Genomic DNA, 18,570 nt, shown 5'->3' with positions numbered 1-18,570 from the left:
TGTCCAATAAATTAAGATCATGCATCTTCAGTCATTAACAAAAATCTCGCTCTTCTTCTTTCTCTGTCTCTCTGTGTTCAAAACAAATAAGTATTGTGGGTCACTGTTATTCGACGACGTCGTTGTCATCATCAAACACAAGGAGTACGAGGAGACCACGGTGATAATCATGAGGAGAAGGGACCTTATTCGAGTTCAAGTATGAAGATAAGATATTTAGCCGCGGCTAAGGAAAAAAAGATGTAGGTTCTATGTTTTAAGAAGGTGCATTGTACGACAAATGTTAATAAATTATATATATATATATATATATCATTCTTTCTTTTCTTGTACTGTACGTGCGTTAAAGGTTTTAAAGTCGATCGCTGTGTTATATGTGTACCAAAATTTTATTCTGTTATTAGGTTAAAGCACGTTGTTAATTAAGTTACATAATCGATTACTATAGCTAGGGTTTCAGTCAGAGAAGAATTTGAGGATGATGATGCAAGTGCAATGGCAGAGTTTTCACATGAAAGAGTCATTAAAAGATGACTTGGGTTGCAATTGCATGCTTTGTTTATCAGACCAAAATCTACAAACATACAAATATTGATTCATATGGAGAGAGTAGCATGTCATTGCGCATTGCTGTACATGTAGAAATTAATCCGTGTGCGTAGGAGGACGAGGACTTTTTAACAAAGAAAGTATATATATGTATGTACGCATGTACTGCCACTAGCTGCTGATGATCAATTAAAAGTATAATGAGGTAAATACCTTTTGTTGAAGCTAGCTTAGCAATGGCATAGCTGGTAGTCGTACCCAAACGACATAAACACAATTTTGAAACTCCAAAACTTGATTCACTCTTTGCTGCTAGCAGCTAGCTCTCCCTCACGCTAGCTTGATTATATATGTATACACTTATGACTGAGCAGGGTTAATTATTTTTGTTTCGATTCATCATCTTGTTGGTTGGCATGCACTTTGAAATAGGTCTCTCGTCTCTCTGCCTGCGGCTGCGGGCGCAAAAGTTACATTATTAGTCAGCATGCTTAAAGCATTAAATCTTTGTAGAACGTGGGTTCTGACAGTAACAAGAAATGAGTGTTAGTGCTGCTGAGACCACTCCTGTTGCCCCGTGCCCACGATTAATGCTAGCTATATATTAGGCCCCATCGTTCATTTACTACTTCTACTTGTGTATGCCCGGCTTCCCATTCATGTTTGCCGGAATTAATTCATCTCGTACATATACCCAGACCAGACCCAGTGCATAAATATGCATATTGCTGATATTTGCTGAAATCCATGTGTCATGTGTGTTGGCCCATCTCTGAAATTTGTTCATCTCCAATAAATATAATGGGTGATTCAAAGTTGGTCTTAAATCTTGATGATCACTTTAATTTAATCAAATGAGAAAAACTTTTCTTTTTCATTTACTATAGCCAAATGGGTTCTGGTCATTATCGATCTGTTAGGTTTTTTATTGGAGTTCCTGTTCTAAATGAATGAAATATCTATGAATATGACGCACACTAAACGTGGGCAGGGGGGGGGGGGGGGGGCACTTAATTTATATATATATATATATCGGATTAATTATGGTTATGGAGTGGGGTAACATGGTACAGTATGAACAACCTACAATCAACATGAAGATTGAGGAATTTTTTTTTTTTTTTTTTTAACCATCCTGTGGAGAACTTTATAAAATAAATCATCTTTGGTGAATGACCCATCAGATCAGTTTTATGGTCATTGAAAAGCAATTTTGATTTTCATCTTCAAAGTTGCAATTTCGTAGAATATCAACTAACTAGCTAGACAGACACAAACCTAAAAATTCAGTGCACCAACCGAGGACCTTTATTTTCTTTTTCTAAAAATGCTTTTTCAAGTTCAAATTGATGCTGGTGGTGGCACCACCACCACACCAATAACAAGATCATACATGTATATGCTCTGGCCTCTTCAGCCTTCACCACCTCATAAATACAAATTGAAAGCTCAAGGGTTTTTTTACCTCAGTGAGCTTTTTTCATTGTCTCCAACTTTAAATTTATTATGTCCACCTCCTTTTTGTTGATAAGTTGTTAGCATATTCAATGACCCCCCCGCAGCATCTTCCAGGCTCCCATCTGTCAACTCTCTCTCTTTCTCTCATTAAACTTAAAACTATATGTGTGCGTGTGTGTGTGTGTGTATATATATATAGAATCTCAGAGGAAACGACTCCCTCAGTTCCTCATTCCCATTACACATACATAATATTTCACCTTCTGTTCCCTCCTCTCTTTCTTCTTCTGTGTCTATCGATCTTGTCGAGGTATTTTCTTTCTTCATCTCATATCTCTATATTTTTGTTTTTTCAATATTCCACAAAGCATACGAGATATTGGTGCGGTTCAATCTGAGAGCAGTGCTCAAAGACTAAGAAGAGCCCTGTTATTTGATTGAGCCGTGCCAATATCACGTCACGTGCAATCAATTCCTTCAGTATTTGGATGATTCTTTATCCCTCAAAGTGTTTCATTCATGTTTCCTGATTTTTCTTTTCATGTAATGATATATTACATTTTAACTTTTGATCAGCTCTCCTGTTCCGAGGGTAAGGTCGTTATATATATTCTGTGTTTTCAGCTATACACGTAGAAATATTTAAATTCAAGATTCTAATATTTGTTAAAGTTTGAAAAAACTATCAAATCATGCGGTTTAATAATGTAACGACAATGAAAGGTATTAATAGTGTAATAAAATTAATAATATAATGACATTATATTATCAAATTATAGATTTAATAGTTTTCTTGAATTTTAATAAATTTCAAGATCGTGGAATACATATGAATATATATATGTTGAGTTCCTGAGATGCATATTATTGATTATTTTACGTGTTTCTCAGGACAACTTGTTAAAAAATCTTGTTAATTATGTATGAGCTTGACTTCCTTTTCATACTGCAAGCAGCCGCAATCAAGTAGCTATCTTTGTAAATTTGGCAAATGAAACGAAATCTAGCTGCTTGGGGTTGTGTCGATGAAAAATATTTTCTGTTCTGCTGTAGTAGGTAAGGATGGATTTAGGAAAGAGAAAACTTAATGATTCGCATTACTTTTATTAATTACTTTCTTCTACGTAAAAGGTACTCAACTTTTTGACAAGGTGGTATCAGGTAGGTGACAACTGACAAGACAAGAATCCATATTCTTCCTGGTCGCATTCGTTTTTTTTATTATTATTTTTTTTTCCCAAACACTTTCCACTAGCATTATTGTTCTAATTTATTGTAAAATATTATTAGAACATTCAGAGAATCGACCAGTTAATAATGCAATCTTTTCATATTCTTTAACTGTGTATATATATAGATAGATATATTAGGTTAACTGTGTACATGTAGAAACAGACCAGCTCTCATGCGATGAAGAACTATGCATGAGTCCTAGTAGTATAATTTAATGGTAAATACTAGTTGTATTAGTTGTACAGTATTGAAAAAAAAAAGAGAAATAAGCTCTTTCTTTTTTGTTTTTATGATAATTTTAAAAATTAAGCAGGACTCTTTCCTGTTTATGTACATACATAATAGAAAACGATTATCATTTGGACTAAGCAGTTGTGAGATTTCTTCAATGTTAAAGGACAAATCCTACCGTGAAAGCAAGTAAAGGAGTTTATTTTCAACAAAGTTTATTCTGAATGATTTTAACGACCAAAAGCAGAAAGGTGTAAATTTCAAACCAAGTAATTTGCCATGTCTTTAGCCTCAATTGTCGGTAAAGAGTTAAGACACAGAATTACGGGGAAGTAACTAAATAATTGTAATTCCATTGTGCATGATCTGTCGTTATGACCCATCTGAGGACTGGAGATCAAATCAGTAGCTCTTCAAATTGAAGCTTGTGTAAGAAGTAAAGTGTCTATCCAAAGAGGGCAACAAAGACCAAGAAGAGTGCTTAGGAAAGATAATATTGCAATATTTATTAATATTTATGAAGCAAGATGCATGAACCTCCAACAGCCTTATACAAGCTTTTAGCTGCAACAAATTATTGTTCCAAGTCATGGCGGAGAACTTATAATAGTGCCCTCAAAACCATTTAAAGAATGGGCAAACTATTTAAAGAATGGGTTTGTGTTGCACTCTATTTTCATTCTTTCTTACTGCCACTAGTATTACCTTCTCTAACAAAATGGAGGATCCTATTGGCACATTCTATCTATTTCCTCCCTTATACTAGCCAGTTTTATGTTATGGTATTACATACACTCTTCAGACCCACAAAGGCATGGGATGGAAAAAGGAAAAACTATGCATAAGTCTTCTTCCTCAAGGATGTTTTTCCTGAGTAGGGAAAAAAAAAAGCAGCCAGCTGCCTTTCAGAAACTTGCACGCCATAGAGTATCCTCACCTTCACCACAGAGCTCATGAACTTCCTTAATCCTTTCAACAGACTTGCAAATGCCACTGCATCTCCAATCAAATGTTGCAACACATGTCTTCCCTAGCTGAGCCTTCCACTCACAGTCTGCATAAACACATTAAATCAATTGTATTATTAGTGACAAGACTAGAGCTATGAATGGAAATTTGAAAAACACTAAGAAAACCAAGAAGATCACATGCTACAGGTGAAGTAAAATGTTCAACAACGCATTGAAACAGCTCATTATAGCAGTAGCATATATTTGGATTTTACCAGGTGGGGTACCACAACAAAGCCTTCTATCATCCACATGCTCCACATCTAAACCAATAAACCAAGATCCCAGAGAAACATCTTCATTTGCATATTTGTGTAGTAGATGCCTGAGATAATTAAAAATACTTACCATAACAAGAGGTAAATCACCAACACTTTTTTTGCTTTGAAAAGTAAAAGTCATATGTAGACATTAGAAAAAACTAATTTTGCCATTTTCATGTCGGTCCAAGCTCTTAAATTTGAATTTAGAACTTGTGGAACCGGCACAAAAACCTCTTGGTTCCGCTTTCTAATTCAGAAGCAGGATACACAACTCAAGTATGTGTAATCTACGTATTGGCTCATCCAATGACAATGAGACTTGAAGCTTCTTTCAATATAAAGTCTGGAGAGAAGTGGTAACTTACTGGTTGATTGATATGTATGTAGCCAAGTCTTTTGAAAGAGCATATAGTTGCCCTGTAGCATGACGGAAGTACTTGTTTCCAATCTCACCAAATTTCCAGTACTCTGGTTCATAGTATTTTACTCCTCTGCTCCACAGAAAAGAAACCCAAGAAAGCAAATTTTTCCCAAATCTCACAATTAGCCTAGTAAATATAGCAAACATAGGAATTATTGCTCACTTTCTAGCAAGGACAGGCCCAGACTTCATGCAACCAACGTAAACCCGAGGTTTTGTCCGATGTGCAGCCAGAGTCATTCCAAGTGTTGCTGTGGGGAATTAAGAGCCAAAAACTCAATGAGATACGGAAGAGGCCATCTTGTTAGTTAATCAAAGAGTAACTTTCACTGAGATAATAAACCTAAATACGTCTAGATTTCAATTCATCACCAATTTTTTTTACCTATGAATTTTAACATAAAATAAACCTTTTTACATGTTTCCACATCACCTCTCTTGTGACCTCTAGAACAATTATAAACATCATTCATCTAAACGTGAATGGCTGCCCTTGTAAAGACCAGAAAGTGTAATCACTATTAAGTAATTCACAGGTTGTGGTCGCCAAATTTAGATTTTTTTCAGTTTCATTCTTAATGAGAAATCAAGTTATAAGCAAAAGAGTAATAAAACTACAAAATACAGTGCAAGACAAGGTAGAACGTTTCCTTGCCTAAATTTACATGAACATCGTCATCAACTTTGATATAAAATTCTGCATCCCACATGGAAACAGCAGTGGCAAAATAAGTTTTTGTCTTGGCTGACAATTCCAAGTAGCCCTCTATATGTTCCTGCATGTATGATACCAACAAACACAGAAGAAGATTTATCAGACTTTTTGAAGTATAATTTAAAATTACCAGGAGTGTGAACACAAACACTCACAATAACATTTAAGGAACAAGAAAGAAACATCACCAGCCTCAAGAAGTCTCCATGCATCTTTTCCTCTGCATCAATGGCTTTATCAAGAATTCCACCTGACGTTGCGCTAGTGAAAAATTCCATTTAATTAATGAACAATTGGTACCTTCAAATTCTACAGTTAACTAAATTATTAACGACAATTACGATATTCTCTCCATAAAATTATTCAAGAAACTTTGCAGAAAATATAAATTAGATTCTTGCAGCAAATTTTCATTCCTACTGAAAGATCAACCATTGGCTAACCAACTACAATACGAATGAAGGGCATTACTTGAGTAGCACAACTTAACCATTTGTAACAAGTTGTATAAGACTTTTCAACAAGTAGGGCTAACTGAAGACTAAATTCTAAACCCATCTTTAGAAGGCCAAAAGAACAACATTAACTAGAATTGTCAATTTCTTCAATGCTAACACTCAAGAGTTGATTCATAATTATTGAAGCAAAAAATACAGCATCTTAGCAAAATATTCCTAGGAAATCATATTATTGAACCCCTGATTGATGACAGATAATAAGGACCGCAAGAGGTCCTTCAAATCTCACCTGTGACCTATGACAAAACGTATGATGATGCCTTTCGCTTCCTCCAGCATTTTTCTCTTCTCACCTGGTCACATTTTTGCAGTAAACCCATTTGTCACACATTAGATAGAGAATGCACCATTAAACAAATATGTAACTAATTTCTGCACCTTGAGGCATCCAAGTTGCGCGAACTGAATCTCTTCGTTTTCGGCTACTAAAAGCAGTATTTATTCCTATAACCATAAAGTATTTTCTTTTCAACATTGATCCAGAGATGTTAGAGGTTCCTTTTACCGGATGGCTGAGTGACACAGAATCTCGTTCAGCTCGAACAGCTGTTATTTTTGTTTTCAAACCATCAAGCCTTTTGTCCTGTGACCTGCATTCCATTTGGAGTTAATAATTTTCCTTTAGGTCACTCAAAAGACAATAGTATCTCTTATGGATAAATCAAGTTTAAACAAGTATTATCACAGCTTACTGAATTGCTTGCTCAACCATAGCAAGTTTCTCTGTATTGTTGTTGGATTCATGCTTTACAGCCTTCTGATAAAGGAAAAAGAGTGAGAAAAGATATGGCAAATGTCAACAGCCAATTGAATAAGTAGTTTGTTAAAGATACCTTTCAAAAAAGCTAGTCAAAGATAAAAATAACAAGAAAAATGAAGTCTTGAGTTCAGAAGACGGAATGATGGCAGGACAGCAATTGATATTGTGGTTTTCATTGATCAGACTACTATACATTCATTAAAAAAATAAAAAATAAAAAAAATAAAGATTCAGCTTCCTTTCAGTGATGCACTCAAAAGGGAAAACAGAGATTGCTAAATGGTTTCACAATATAAAACCCAGAGATGCCTTCACGATCACTAACTTTCACTTAAATATGTTTTTCATTATGGAAAACCCATGGAACAGGAAGCCAAGAATAAAAAGCATATATTTCCTTCACAATATTTGCTCTGACAGATCAGAAAACAACATTTTTGAGAAACTACCTTCCTGTTGACAATTACCAGCAGTCAAGAGTAAGAAAGTATAATATTGCTTGTGATTTGTAATGAAGCCAAACTCCATTGACCATTAAAAGTATTTCATCCATGAAGTTGATGCTAGATAAACCTCAAGTACCAATTCAGACTACATATCACATCCTCAAAGCTTATACATTTACAATAAGATGCAAAAAGTAGTTTGGAAAGTACACTCACAAGTTCTGGATTTTCGATTTCCTCAGTTTTTGATATCCTTGCAACACCTTTAGATTCAGGCATCATCCACATCCTGACACAACATTTCTTGATTTACACAGCATGCACTATACTGAAGAACAAGCCACTTTGACAAGTAACTAGAACATATCCCGCCCCATAGCAACCAATGTTAAAAAAAAAAAGAAAAAAAGGTGAAGCTTAAAAATCATTGAATAACAAATGTTTATGAAAACTGACATAAGAATACGTAGCATAACATTTTTAATACGATCTGAAAGCAATGGAAAAGAAACATACATAAAGGCTAAAGCAACGATGCTGAAGCTTCTTCAGTTAGTGCGATAATAATACTAATACAACAGAAAGATATGCATGTTTATATTAACTGCCTATATTCATCAAACTGGAAATGCTAAATACATCTCCACTCAATTTTGGAGTCTTCATGGCCAACGCATTATTTATCTGCCAAAGGGATGTATGCGTGGTCACTTGCGGTAACCACAATCCAATAAACACAATAGACCACATAATTGAAGAGAGAATGAAGTAAAGAACAGAAATTCATAGCTGTAAATAGTAAAGGGCCGCTAATCAAACATTTTCTTTCCAATTCTTCTTACCAAACCCATGTTGCACAGATACCCACCAGGGCAAAATGCATACTTTAGTCAAAGAAACCACGGAAGTAACCCAAACATGAAAATAAAAAATCAAAGTAAACAAAAAAAAAATTACCTGTTAGTGAAAGACATTCCTGCACAGAAGCTGCAAGCACAAAGAAAAAGAGCCCATTTCCTCGGAATAAGATTCCTTGAAGCAAACTCTCCCCCTGTACTCTTGAAAGACATTTTCCCCCCCAAATCTTCTCTAGTCCCTCACCTAACTATCTCCCTACAAAATGAAAATGGAAACAAGTAGTTTAAAGATTTAAGCTTGATTGGCTGCAAAAGCAAAGAAATAGGTTCTCAGGATCAGATGGAAAGATTAACAATCTCAGTGTTAGTTAATTCCGAACACACACTCTTGCTCCAGAGAGAGCCAAGAGAGGTGCCTTAGTCAACCGGACCCACTTAACTGCCTATAAATAACTCAATATAAAACAAAGGATGGAATAATAACATTTGACGCCTGAACTTTTACAATTATTCAAATAAGAACATATTTGCTCCTTCTATCAAATAGGTCCATAGGAAAACAATTAATTATCCCAAGTGAAATAACTGAAGCATGCTTTGGAGTCGAGTTATTATATGTTCCGTTATTCCCTTGGTAACTTGAATTCAATAATTTAAGGGTAGTCCATTTATTCCAACTAATAGAGTAGAATTTTTATTAAAAAAATTTAGTTTCTTTTTTTTTTTAATTGTGGAAGAGAGTTTTTGTTAAAGATTGTAAAATTATTTTAATAGGTAAGTTTCTTTGTTTAAATTATGATATGAAAATAATGAAATAAGTTGTTAAATAAGAAAAGAGTATTTTAATATTTTAAATATAATTTCGTCAATCTTTATTTTTAAAAGACTAAATTTTAAATTTTTGAATTTTTACTAATAGAGATAAAATAACTTATTTAATTTTTAAAAGTTTTACTATAAAAACAATCAAATAATAATTAAATATTAATAAAAAAAATTTATAAAATTAAATAAATACTTATTAGATAAATTATACTAAATAGTCACTAAGGATTAGATTAAGGGGCTGTTTGATATAAATGAAAAAGATTATGCAAAGTATTATTAAAATAGAAAAATCATAGGGGGCCTAAATATTACACACCCCATGGCCCTCTCAACGTTATTTAGTGTAACCGTAATCAAGTTTACGTTAGAACGCTAGCTAACCACAAATTAACACCAACCGTTGTAAATTTAAGTTGTAATGTCAAATATATTTTGGTTTTTAGTTCAGATCAGAGTTTTGTGCAGAGTTTATAACCCTCTAATTTAAAACTGCAGATAATTAAGAGTTACTAATGGAAATTATGTTACCTTAAAAAACTTTTATGGATCCTATTTATTGCAGCTTTAGATGTATTATTTATGGTAGTAAATGAATATTAATTTAGTGACTCGAAAAGCTCTTCTCCATTAGCAAAGAGGAAAAAGACAACTACATCTTCATAGTTTGAGAAAATGAATATGTCGGTCTCAAATTTTTTAATAAGAAATACTAAAATCTTTTGTTGACTATAATATCCTTGCCTGTATTAATTAAAAAAATTGACTCTAATATTTTATAATAAATAAATAAATTAAATAAAATAAAATAAAATAAATATAACAATATATATTTTAAAATAATTTTAGTATTTAAAAATATTTTAATTATTTGTAATCTTATGTTATATTAAACTAAATTTTATAATAAATAGAAACATAATATTAAAATAAAATATAAAAATTAAAAATTAAAAATATTTTCAATAGTATATAAAAATAATTTTGATATTGTTAATACACGAGATATATTTTATTAATTGTACAATCTATTTAAACCAAAGATTTATTTAAAATTTTATAATAAATACAAATATATTATTAAAATAAATATAATAATTCACATTTTAAATTTTATTTATATATTAAAAACTATTCTACTAATATTATTAGTATATTAGATAAATTAAACTATGTAAATTATTAGTATATTAGATAAATTAAACTATGTACATTATATTTACATTTATTAAAAAAATTTAAAGTCAAACTTTTAGTTACAATCTATTAAGAGTATTATAGTCAAAATGAGGTCTTAATATCCCTAATTAAAAACTTAAGGGTCTACAATACTATTCTGCAAACTTTTGGAGTGTAGGTGTCGTTAATAAAAACTAAAAGCAATTTATTTTAGTCAATTTTAACAATAAAATATAGGTTACCCTGTTAAACAGATTTATATGTGTATAATATCTAAACCGCAATACCCAAAATTATATGGTTATTTTTATTGTTATTTTATTTTATTCCACTTCCATCCCATTTTAGGCTTTCGTTTCAATTTTAAATAAGCTAGTTAGGTTTATTTGTGAAGCGGGGCAATTACAGGCAAAAGTGTAGCCATATTTGCAAAGTGATTAATAGTTCATTTACTAAAAGAAAATTGAAATAGATTATGATCGGAATGAGTTAGAATCAGAATGTATTTAAATAGAAATGAGAAATGAAAATTAGAATAAGTTGTTTACTTAAACTATAATAATCAAAATAAAAATGAAGTTCATTTCCATTGACACGTTTACTTTATTCTTAAATTAGAATTGATTGTTTCAAATTATTAAAATATCTTTTGTTAATTGTTATCCTTAATATTATTTGTATCTATTATAATATTAACAATAATAAGAATAAAAATAATACTAAAACTAAAAATAATAATAATATAAACAATAATAATAGACAACAGTAATAATTAAAATAATAAAGTAAATAAAATTTTATAATAATGATTATTATAACAACAAAATGAAGGAGGATGATGATGAAAAAAAAATATTATTATTATTATAAGGAACTTATGTGCAAATATTATAAAATTCATAGGTAATTTACAAAATTTGTATGGACCAAAATAAACAGGTGGCAAACTTTTGAAATAACAATAAATCGGCAATGATGAGAAGCTTGAAATTGGCGGTGAAGACAATCGGCGAGGACAAGCTGTGAAAACTGAAACGGCCAACATGAGCGGCATCCACAAACTGAGATGAAACCGGCATTAGACGAAGATGAAACTGGCAACGACTTGCTGCTTCACAGTTGACGGACCGACGATGACGATGACGGTGGTTGATTTTGGCAGCAATGGTGACGAGAAGTGCTGATGGTGTTCGGCTCGGTGGAGCTAAAACCAGAGGAGTATCATGAATTAGGGATATTTTTTTTAAAATTTTTTTGGTATTTATATTTTTCTTTTAAAAGAGGGTATTTCGGGAATATTAAAATGTTAATAAGTGTAGAAAGTAATCTCCTAGAAACGAAAGATTGATTCTCACCCTCCTTACAAATTAATCTCCTATTCTCTATTCTCAAATTCGAGTGGATCCCAGATTCTAATTCCTATTCTTACCTCCATTTTATGAAATAAACATCATTAATGATTCCGATTCCGCATTTTGATTCCTCAGTTCGAGAAATATACGCACCGTAATTACATTGTGGCCTGGTAGTTCAACAGGCAATATTTGTGATAGATTTAGCAGCAACCGACAAGATATTGGAGAACGACACTTCTAACACCAGCATTGCATACGTTGCTGCATTGCTAATATGTAAAGATAATGTGATAAAAAAAAAAATACAGGTATACAGCAACTGCAACTTATTGCTGTTTCTGTTTGGCATTTGATGGTTTTTACAGAAGGAGCTGGGTGGGTGGTGGTTCTTAAAAAAATTGGAGGAAGGGAATGGCTTTGAAATGTTAAAACTGGATGTAGCGACAGTGAATGAAGTGGAATAGGAATAATGTTTCATTAAAAAAAAAAAAAGGTCACGGTTGTTGGTGTCGGCAAAAGGGGAAATTGCCAACGATCTGTGGAGCTGTGGGATCTTGAACTGGTCGTGTCCAAAAATCAAATTATAGATAATACCAGCTAATGTAATTGTAAACAAAGAATCTGTCCAAGGACAAGGAGCAGGACAGTTATCTTTTTACTACTCAAACTTTATACTTTAGTGGTGGCCCCTTATTCAGATGCAAAAGGGCTTTGGCTACTTTTTGGGATGGGAAATTCTGCAGTGTTGCGATGCCACCTTGAGTTAATAAGCCAAGAACTGCACAGCCCATTACCATTAGCATTATGCTAACGAAATAAAAACAATTGAACAGTTTAGACTGAGCAAAATGATTCCAATTCTACATACAAGTTGTAATTAAAGAAGGTAAGCTTTAATAGATAAGAGACAAATAATTAAGTGATTGTCTGACAAATATAATCATTAACAATAATATATATGTATATAATCTGGGTATGGTGAGAAACTAGTACCTGATACTATGAAAGGTCTCCTGTTGCTAGTGGCATAAAAAACAACCAAACTGAAGATGCGTGGGACAAGTAAAATAGTATTGTAAGGACTAAAACATAGTAACAAAAGCAAAAGCAGACAAAAGCAGATGTAGGAAGCCATACAAATAAAAACTAATTGTAAATAGGTAATTCAGTTTCAACTTATACCGGCAACAGCCTACCAGCTTGCATTACATTTACGGATTTACCCAAAACACAAATCCTTCCAAACTACCAGACAAAATTTCAGAGACTGTCCCATTTGCCTTTTTTTCCCCCCTCCTTTTTCTCTTTCATTCTTTCTGATAAACAACACCACAAAGGCAGCTCTGACTTGTCTAGGAATAGAGACTCTATTTCTAGCTAGTTCTCACCCAAGTGCGTTACATGAGATGAGATCCAAGACAATAAAATGATGATGGTGAAGATTTGATAGTGGTAGAAAAGAGTTGGTGATGCCACTAAGGCGCTTAACTTATGGTTTGATGAATTAGTGACGGTAAAGGCGTTACTCTAGGAAACCAGTTTTTGTTAAGATAGCATTCCTCACTTTGCTGAGATCTCTTCCTTTGAGTGTCCTTCCAACCCCTTCACAAACAGAAGAGGAAGAAATTTGGTTCCTAGCAAGCTTCTTAGCTAACCATTCATGTGGAGGTACCCTATTTTCCCCATCGTCTTCATCATCGTCGTCGTCATAATAACCATGATAGTCCCCATTTCTATAAACAAAACCATTAGTGCTAATACCATCACTGTGGCCACCAACCCACGAACCATTTCTTGATGAAGAGCCCAACTTTGCATTTTTGCCGTAAATTTTTGACCAATCCGGGATGTTAACAGGAGCTGATGATTGTTGAGCTACCATGTTTGCTTCATGTGCTGCTGTTGGAATATTGTTGTCTCTTCTGATCATTCTTGGAGCAGAATGAAAGTTCCATGCAGAAGAAGAACCAGATGATAACTCCTTGGATTTCCTCATTTGAGGAATTGATTCTTCACTCTCATTTGCAAAACACCAAATATCTTCTTCTTCAAATTCCTCACCACCTTCGCTGTCTTTGCTCACAATACCATGCCAATCTGCCATCACTAAAAGAATAAAAAGAGAAAACAAAACAACATAGCAGAAAAAAGGAAGATTTTTCTTTTTTTCTTTTTTTTTTGGTAAAGAGAAAAAAAGGAAGATTTTAGCAACCGTATGAAGTTACTTAGAAAGATATAAATAGAAGGGCTGAAAAGTTCTTTCCTTCTGCTTTTCCTTTTATGTTGCTAATAAGGAAAAAGCAAAGAAAACTGGGATAAAAAAAAAAATGTTTCTTGGGAATCAGAAAAAAAAAAAAAAAAAAAAGTGGTGTAAGGGAGGAGAATAATATCAGGAATCTACCTTGCCTTTGTTCTCAATATCCTCCAAAAGAACCAGAGGTAGCTTTTCAAGGATAATCTCAAATCAATCAATACTTGGAGAAAAAGTATAAAATAAAACCTCAACAACTGATCAGGACAAAACAAGGGAAACCATGAAAACTCTTTTGGTAAATAAGACCCCAAAAATGACTCATTTTCAAGGGCATCAAATTATGTAGTCAGCAGCCAGCAGCAACAACAGGCAGGAGAAAAAGACAACAAATTACAGACTCTATCCTGATTCTTGATGAGCTAAACTATCTTTTTAAACATTTATATAGCCAAAAAAGGAAATTAAAAGTTCTGATCAGATTCAGATTCAGAATCAGAATCAGAATCCCAGTTGACTTAAGCTTGCCACGAAAATTATAACATCTAGTACTAGTAGAGTAGAAGGGCTAGCAGCATTGAGCAAATTCAGGAACCAACTTTTACCCATCGGAGCATATTATCTATATACCACCTAGATATAGTGATATAGATTAAAAAGAGCAGAACCATCAGTAGTGAGCTGCAGAGGTTTCTTGAAATGTGGGGATTTAGTGTTATGCACATTGTGCATTGACAGTAATCAATAATAATATTTTAATAAAAGCACTGACAAGGCTAGCTTTTGTTTTGATTGGGATAGGTGGAGGGAAAATATTGGCCTGACCGAGGCCAACCTCACTGATTTCCGTAACCTTATCCCCAACCCCTACCCCAACTCACAACAACTACAACTCAGCTCTCAGCTCCTCATTTGGCTTTACCCCTTACCAGTGAAAAATTTGCTCGTTATTTTTGTGTTTTATTAGCAGTATTATTGTGTGTAAGTAATTATATAAACCTTTTATTTAAAGACTACTTAAGAAGAGGAGGAGGACGAGGTGCCTGTGGAGTAAAAGCAATGACTAATCGGTTGGATGGTGAGATTATTGCTCAGAAATTTGCGGTGGCTTCTCTATTCTTATTGAATTTGAAGGTGAAGTGTATAACTGGGACTAGACTTGTAATCAATTGCTTGAATCTTCTCCAATGCATGTGCAGTTATGGCACAAAGATTGGAGATGGAGAGTAAGGATAGATGAGTTAATAATAAGGGTCTCCGAAATGTAACTAAGATCCATACAAAATTCATCCAATGACCTACTTGACTCCATTATTTTGTTATTTATTTTTGCGTTAATTTACCAGATTATAAGTCATGACCCAAATCCTAATAATAATTATAAACCAGAAAGAGCACTAATTAATAACAAATAAAGGGAAAAAAAAAAAGAGAAAAAGAAAACAATGGATGGGACAAGAGAATGGAGAAGTGGCCAGTAAAATAATGCATTTCGGAGGCAATTGTATGTCAGCGGCGTGAGAGGTCTCCTCAACTACAATTCAGAGGCCAGAGGGGTCGGTACTCTGTTGGAATATGAATGACCCTAGAGAGAGTAGCTTGTGGGTCAGCTTCTTTTCTGGATTCATGCTGGGAGTTAACTTCGATCACATCTTAAACTAGGGTAGTATATCTGCCCTTTGAGAACCAGCTTGCTCCACCAGAAGGCTATCGCTAATTCCCAAAATTTTTGCTACATAAAAATGACAGAGAAACAAAATTATGGTAAAACTATGACAAAAAAAAATTGTCTTTTAATAAATTTATCCCATCACCACAGCTGCCAAATGAAATCATTAAGAATCATACGTAAGTAGATACATTACATGATTGTAAAGATAAGACTTTGGGAGCATTGACATTCCAAAAACGGCAATTGTACTTTTGTGTTGTGTAATTGCTGAACATCTAAACTAACTTTGTCTCAGGCCAAGCTGCTCGGCTTCCCTTCTTCTCCTAAACCGCGAGCTGGCTGCTCTGAGCCTGAGGCCCTGAGCTCTGAGGTGTAGTTTCTTATCATATCAAATTCTGAAGCAAGAAAGAGGTGGCCAGACTATGACCGATTAATACCCTCATAAGTTAGTGGCAACTGGCATAATTAAACATATCGGACAAACCGATATCCATTAAAGCTACTGCACTGCATTGACGCCAGTTCCAAGGACAGGATCAAAATAATTGCATTGCTTTCAATTGAAAGTGCCTAGTCGATTGTTTCATAGTAATGCTATGAATAACAGCTAGCCCCTGTAGAAACATTGAGAGTGGAACAGCTGTTTGGCTTTGCAGCCGACTAGGAGACTGGCACAAACCCCTAGTTAATTAATTATATTATCATTTCTTGAAACGTAGCTATGCCATTGCCTAACTTCATCATTATTTATTTATTTATTTAAAAAAAAAAAAAACTAAACTAAACTCACAACCTGGCTGTTAGGATTAGGGATGGCAAAAGTCCCAACAGACGGGTACTTTTGGGGATTTTTCCTATTCGGGGAGGATATGGGGATAATTTCATACTTAATTTTTTATTCGGGGAGGGAACGGGGAAATATTTTTACCCAATTTCTTATTCGGGGAGGGGAAGGGGATGAGGTGGAATCCCCATCCCCTACCCATTTCCCCATTTTAATTTTTTAAAATTACTAGTAAATAAAAAATAAAATTTAAATTATAAAATTATAAATATTGGTAAAAATAAAAAAAATCAAAATATTTATATTATTAAACTTTTAAGCCTAATTAACTAATTAAAGTCCTAAATTTTTATTTAGGACATTAAAAAAACCGAGTAGATTCTAATAGCCAAACTTTTTTTTAATTTTAATATTCTTTAAATATTTTAAACTTAAATCTATTTTTTATTTATTTATAGATGTTATAATTGCCCACAACGAATCACAATTTTAATATCTAATCTAATATTTGTTTTTGATTTGCTCCGATTTAACTATTGTGTTGTAAAGGGAATAGTCCACATTTATAAAGTGTCCACGCCACCATTGAAAAAGTTAATTTTGAATCTAAATTCGATTTTATTTGTAACAATTTTGTATTAAACTATTAATTTGTTCATGATAGTTTGTAAAAGAAGTTTGTATCCCTTGCATGTTGCGTTACTTACTAATTTAATGTATGTGACTTTTGTAATAGATATTAATGTAAGATATATTTCGAACTTTACTTTTATTTGATTTTTTTATTTTAATATGATTAACTCAAAATTAAAAAAAAAATGTATTAGTTATTCGGGGATCGGGGACCCTCGGGGATCCCCTGTTATTATTCAGAGAGGGGATGAGGATTCCCTCAAGTAATTCTGACGGGGACGGGGAGGGGACGGGGACATACGCAAAATATCGAGGATGGGTACAGGGAGATCGGTCCCCTCCCCTCCCCTCCCCATTGCCATCCCTAGTTAGGATTCGAGCCCAGGCCTCAACGCCACAATCCAAGAGTTCTTACCGCTAAACATTAAACTACCAAAACTTTGGCATTTGAAGCCACCACTTTTGTTATTTAAACCAAGAAAGTTTTGTAGTGCTAACAATCGCGAGAAAAGGGACTTAAATGCGCAAACAATTGATTTTCCGCATATGGCACATTATATTGTATTGTGATTAATTGTATTGTATCATGGTCTATTAAATTATAATATAATATTATTTTTAATGCAATATAAACTATAGTATACGTGATAATATATATTTTTTATTATATATATTATTATTAATTTTAAATTAGCAGTATAAAAATAATAGTGTTCAAATCTATTAATACTTAAGTATTTATTATTAGTTATTTAAATTACTTAAAAGCAATTAACTTGCATGTATTAATTATTGTAATATAATTAAATAATGTACTACTATATTATACTATGTTTTTATATATTGTTTAAGTAATTATTAGTAGTTACATTAAATTGTTAAATAATAATCAATTTTATATATTAATTATTGTAATGTAATTAAATGTTGTAATATTATATTATATTTTTATTTTAATATATTATTGAAGCATTTATTATTAGTTATATTAAATTGTTAAATAATGATCAATTTTTATACATAAATTACTATTATATATTTAAATAATGTAATATTATGTTATTTTTTATTTATATCTATTATTTAAGTATTTATTATTAGTATTATTAACTTATAAATAATAATCAATTTTTATAAATTAATTGTTATAATATAATTAAGTAATACATTATTTTGTTATATATTTAATACAATAAAAATAAAAATATAATACAATGTTATTGGATAAATTTATTAATTTATATTAATAATTATAATTTAAAAAAAATACAAATTAATATTATATAAAATTAAATTTTATATTTATTTATTATCATAATAAAAATTTTTTTAAAAAAACTAATGTTGCTATAGCCGCATTAATTAAATCCGATTCCCAATCAGATTTATAGCCTGTTTGGGAGTGTGGTG

The 18,570-nt window shown here is 32.5% G+C and overlaps 2 protein-coding genes and 1 non-coding gene across 5 annotated transcripts; 1 reads left to right on the top strand and 2 right to left on the bottom strand.

Moving 5' to 3' along the window:
- Positions 1 to 2,371: 2,371 nt before the first annotated feature.
- Positions 2,372 to 2,474, top strand: MIR171I (microRNA MIR171i). Its single transcript, NR_161522.1, has one exon. It is a non-coding gene; the product is annotated as a microRNA MIR171i (primary transcript).
- A 1,475-nt stretch (positions 2,475 to 3,949) lies between these two features.
- On the bottom strand, positions 3,950 to 8,888 carry LOC102629052 (probable beta-1,3-galactosyltransferase 2). 3 transcript variants are annotated; one of them, XM_015527057.3, is made up of 11 exons: positions 8,562 to 8,888; positions 7,821 to 7,960; positions 7,091 to 7,155; positions 6,777 to 6,988; positions 6,628 to 6,691; positions 6,069 to 6,141; positions 5,821 to 5,941; positions 5,329 to 5,416; positions 5,110 to 5,235; positions 4,697 to 4,806; positions 3,950 to 4,525 (listed from the first exon to the last, which is right to left on the bottom strand). In XM_015527057.3, exons 2-11 carry the CDS (start codon positions 7,890 to 7,892, stop codon positions 4,377 to 4,379), a joined length of 1,080 nt encoding a protein of 359 aa, XP_015382543.1. In that variant the 5' UTR covers positions 7,893 to 7,960; positions 8,562 to 8,888; the 3' UTR covers positions 3,950 to 4,376. The 3 variants fall into 3 exon arrangements, with proteins under 3 accessions (XP_015382543.1, XP_006467429.1, XP_006467430.1); XM_006467366.4 differs by having other exon boundaries at positions 7,821 to 7,893; XM_006467367.4 differs by having other exon boundaries at positions 7,091 to 7,152; positions 7,821 to 7,893.
- Positions 8,889 to 12,977: 4,089 nt separating this feature from the next.
- On the bottom strand, positions 12,978 to 16,396 carry LOC102613705 (uncharacterized). The gene is made up of 2 exons (XM_025095488.2): positions 15,937 to 16,396; positions 12,978 to 15,803 (listed from the first exon to the last, which is right to left on the bottom strand). Exon 2 carries the CDS (start codon positions 13,922 to 13,924, stop codon positions 13,343 to 13,345), a length of 582 nt encoding a protein of 193 aa, XP_024951256.1. The 5' UTR covers positions 13,925 to 15,803; positions 15,937 to 16,396; the 3' UTR covers positions 12,978 to 13,342.
- Between the last annotated feature and the right edge of the window lie 2,174 nt (positions 16,397 to 18,570).

The sequence above is a fragment of the Citrus sinensis genome, chromosome 2 (assembly GCF_022201045.2).
Source record: "Citrus sinensis cultivar Valencia sweet orange chromosome 2, DVS_A1.0, whole genome shotgun sequence".
Classification (NCBI taxonomy): Eukaryota; Viridiplantae; Streptophyta; class Magnoliopsida; order Sapindales; family Rutaceae; genus Citrus; species Citrus sinensis.
This window is presented reverse-complemented; position numbering and strand designations above follow the sequence as displayed.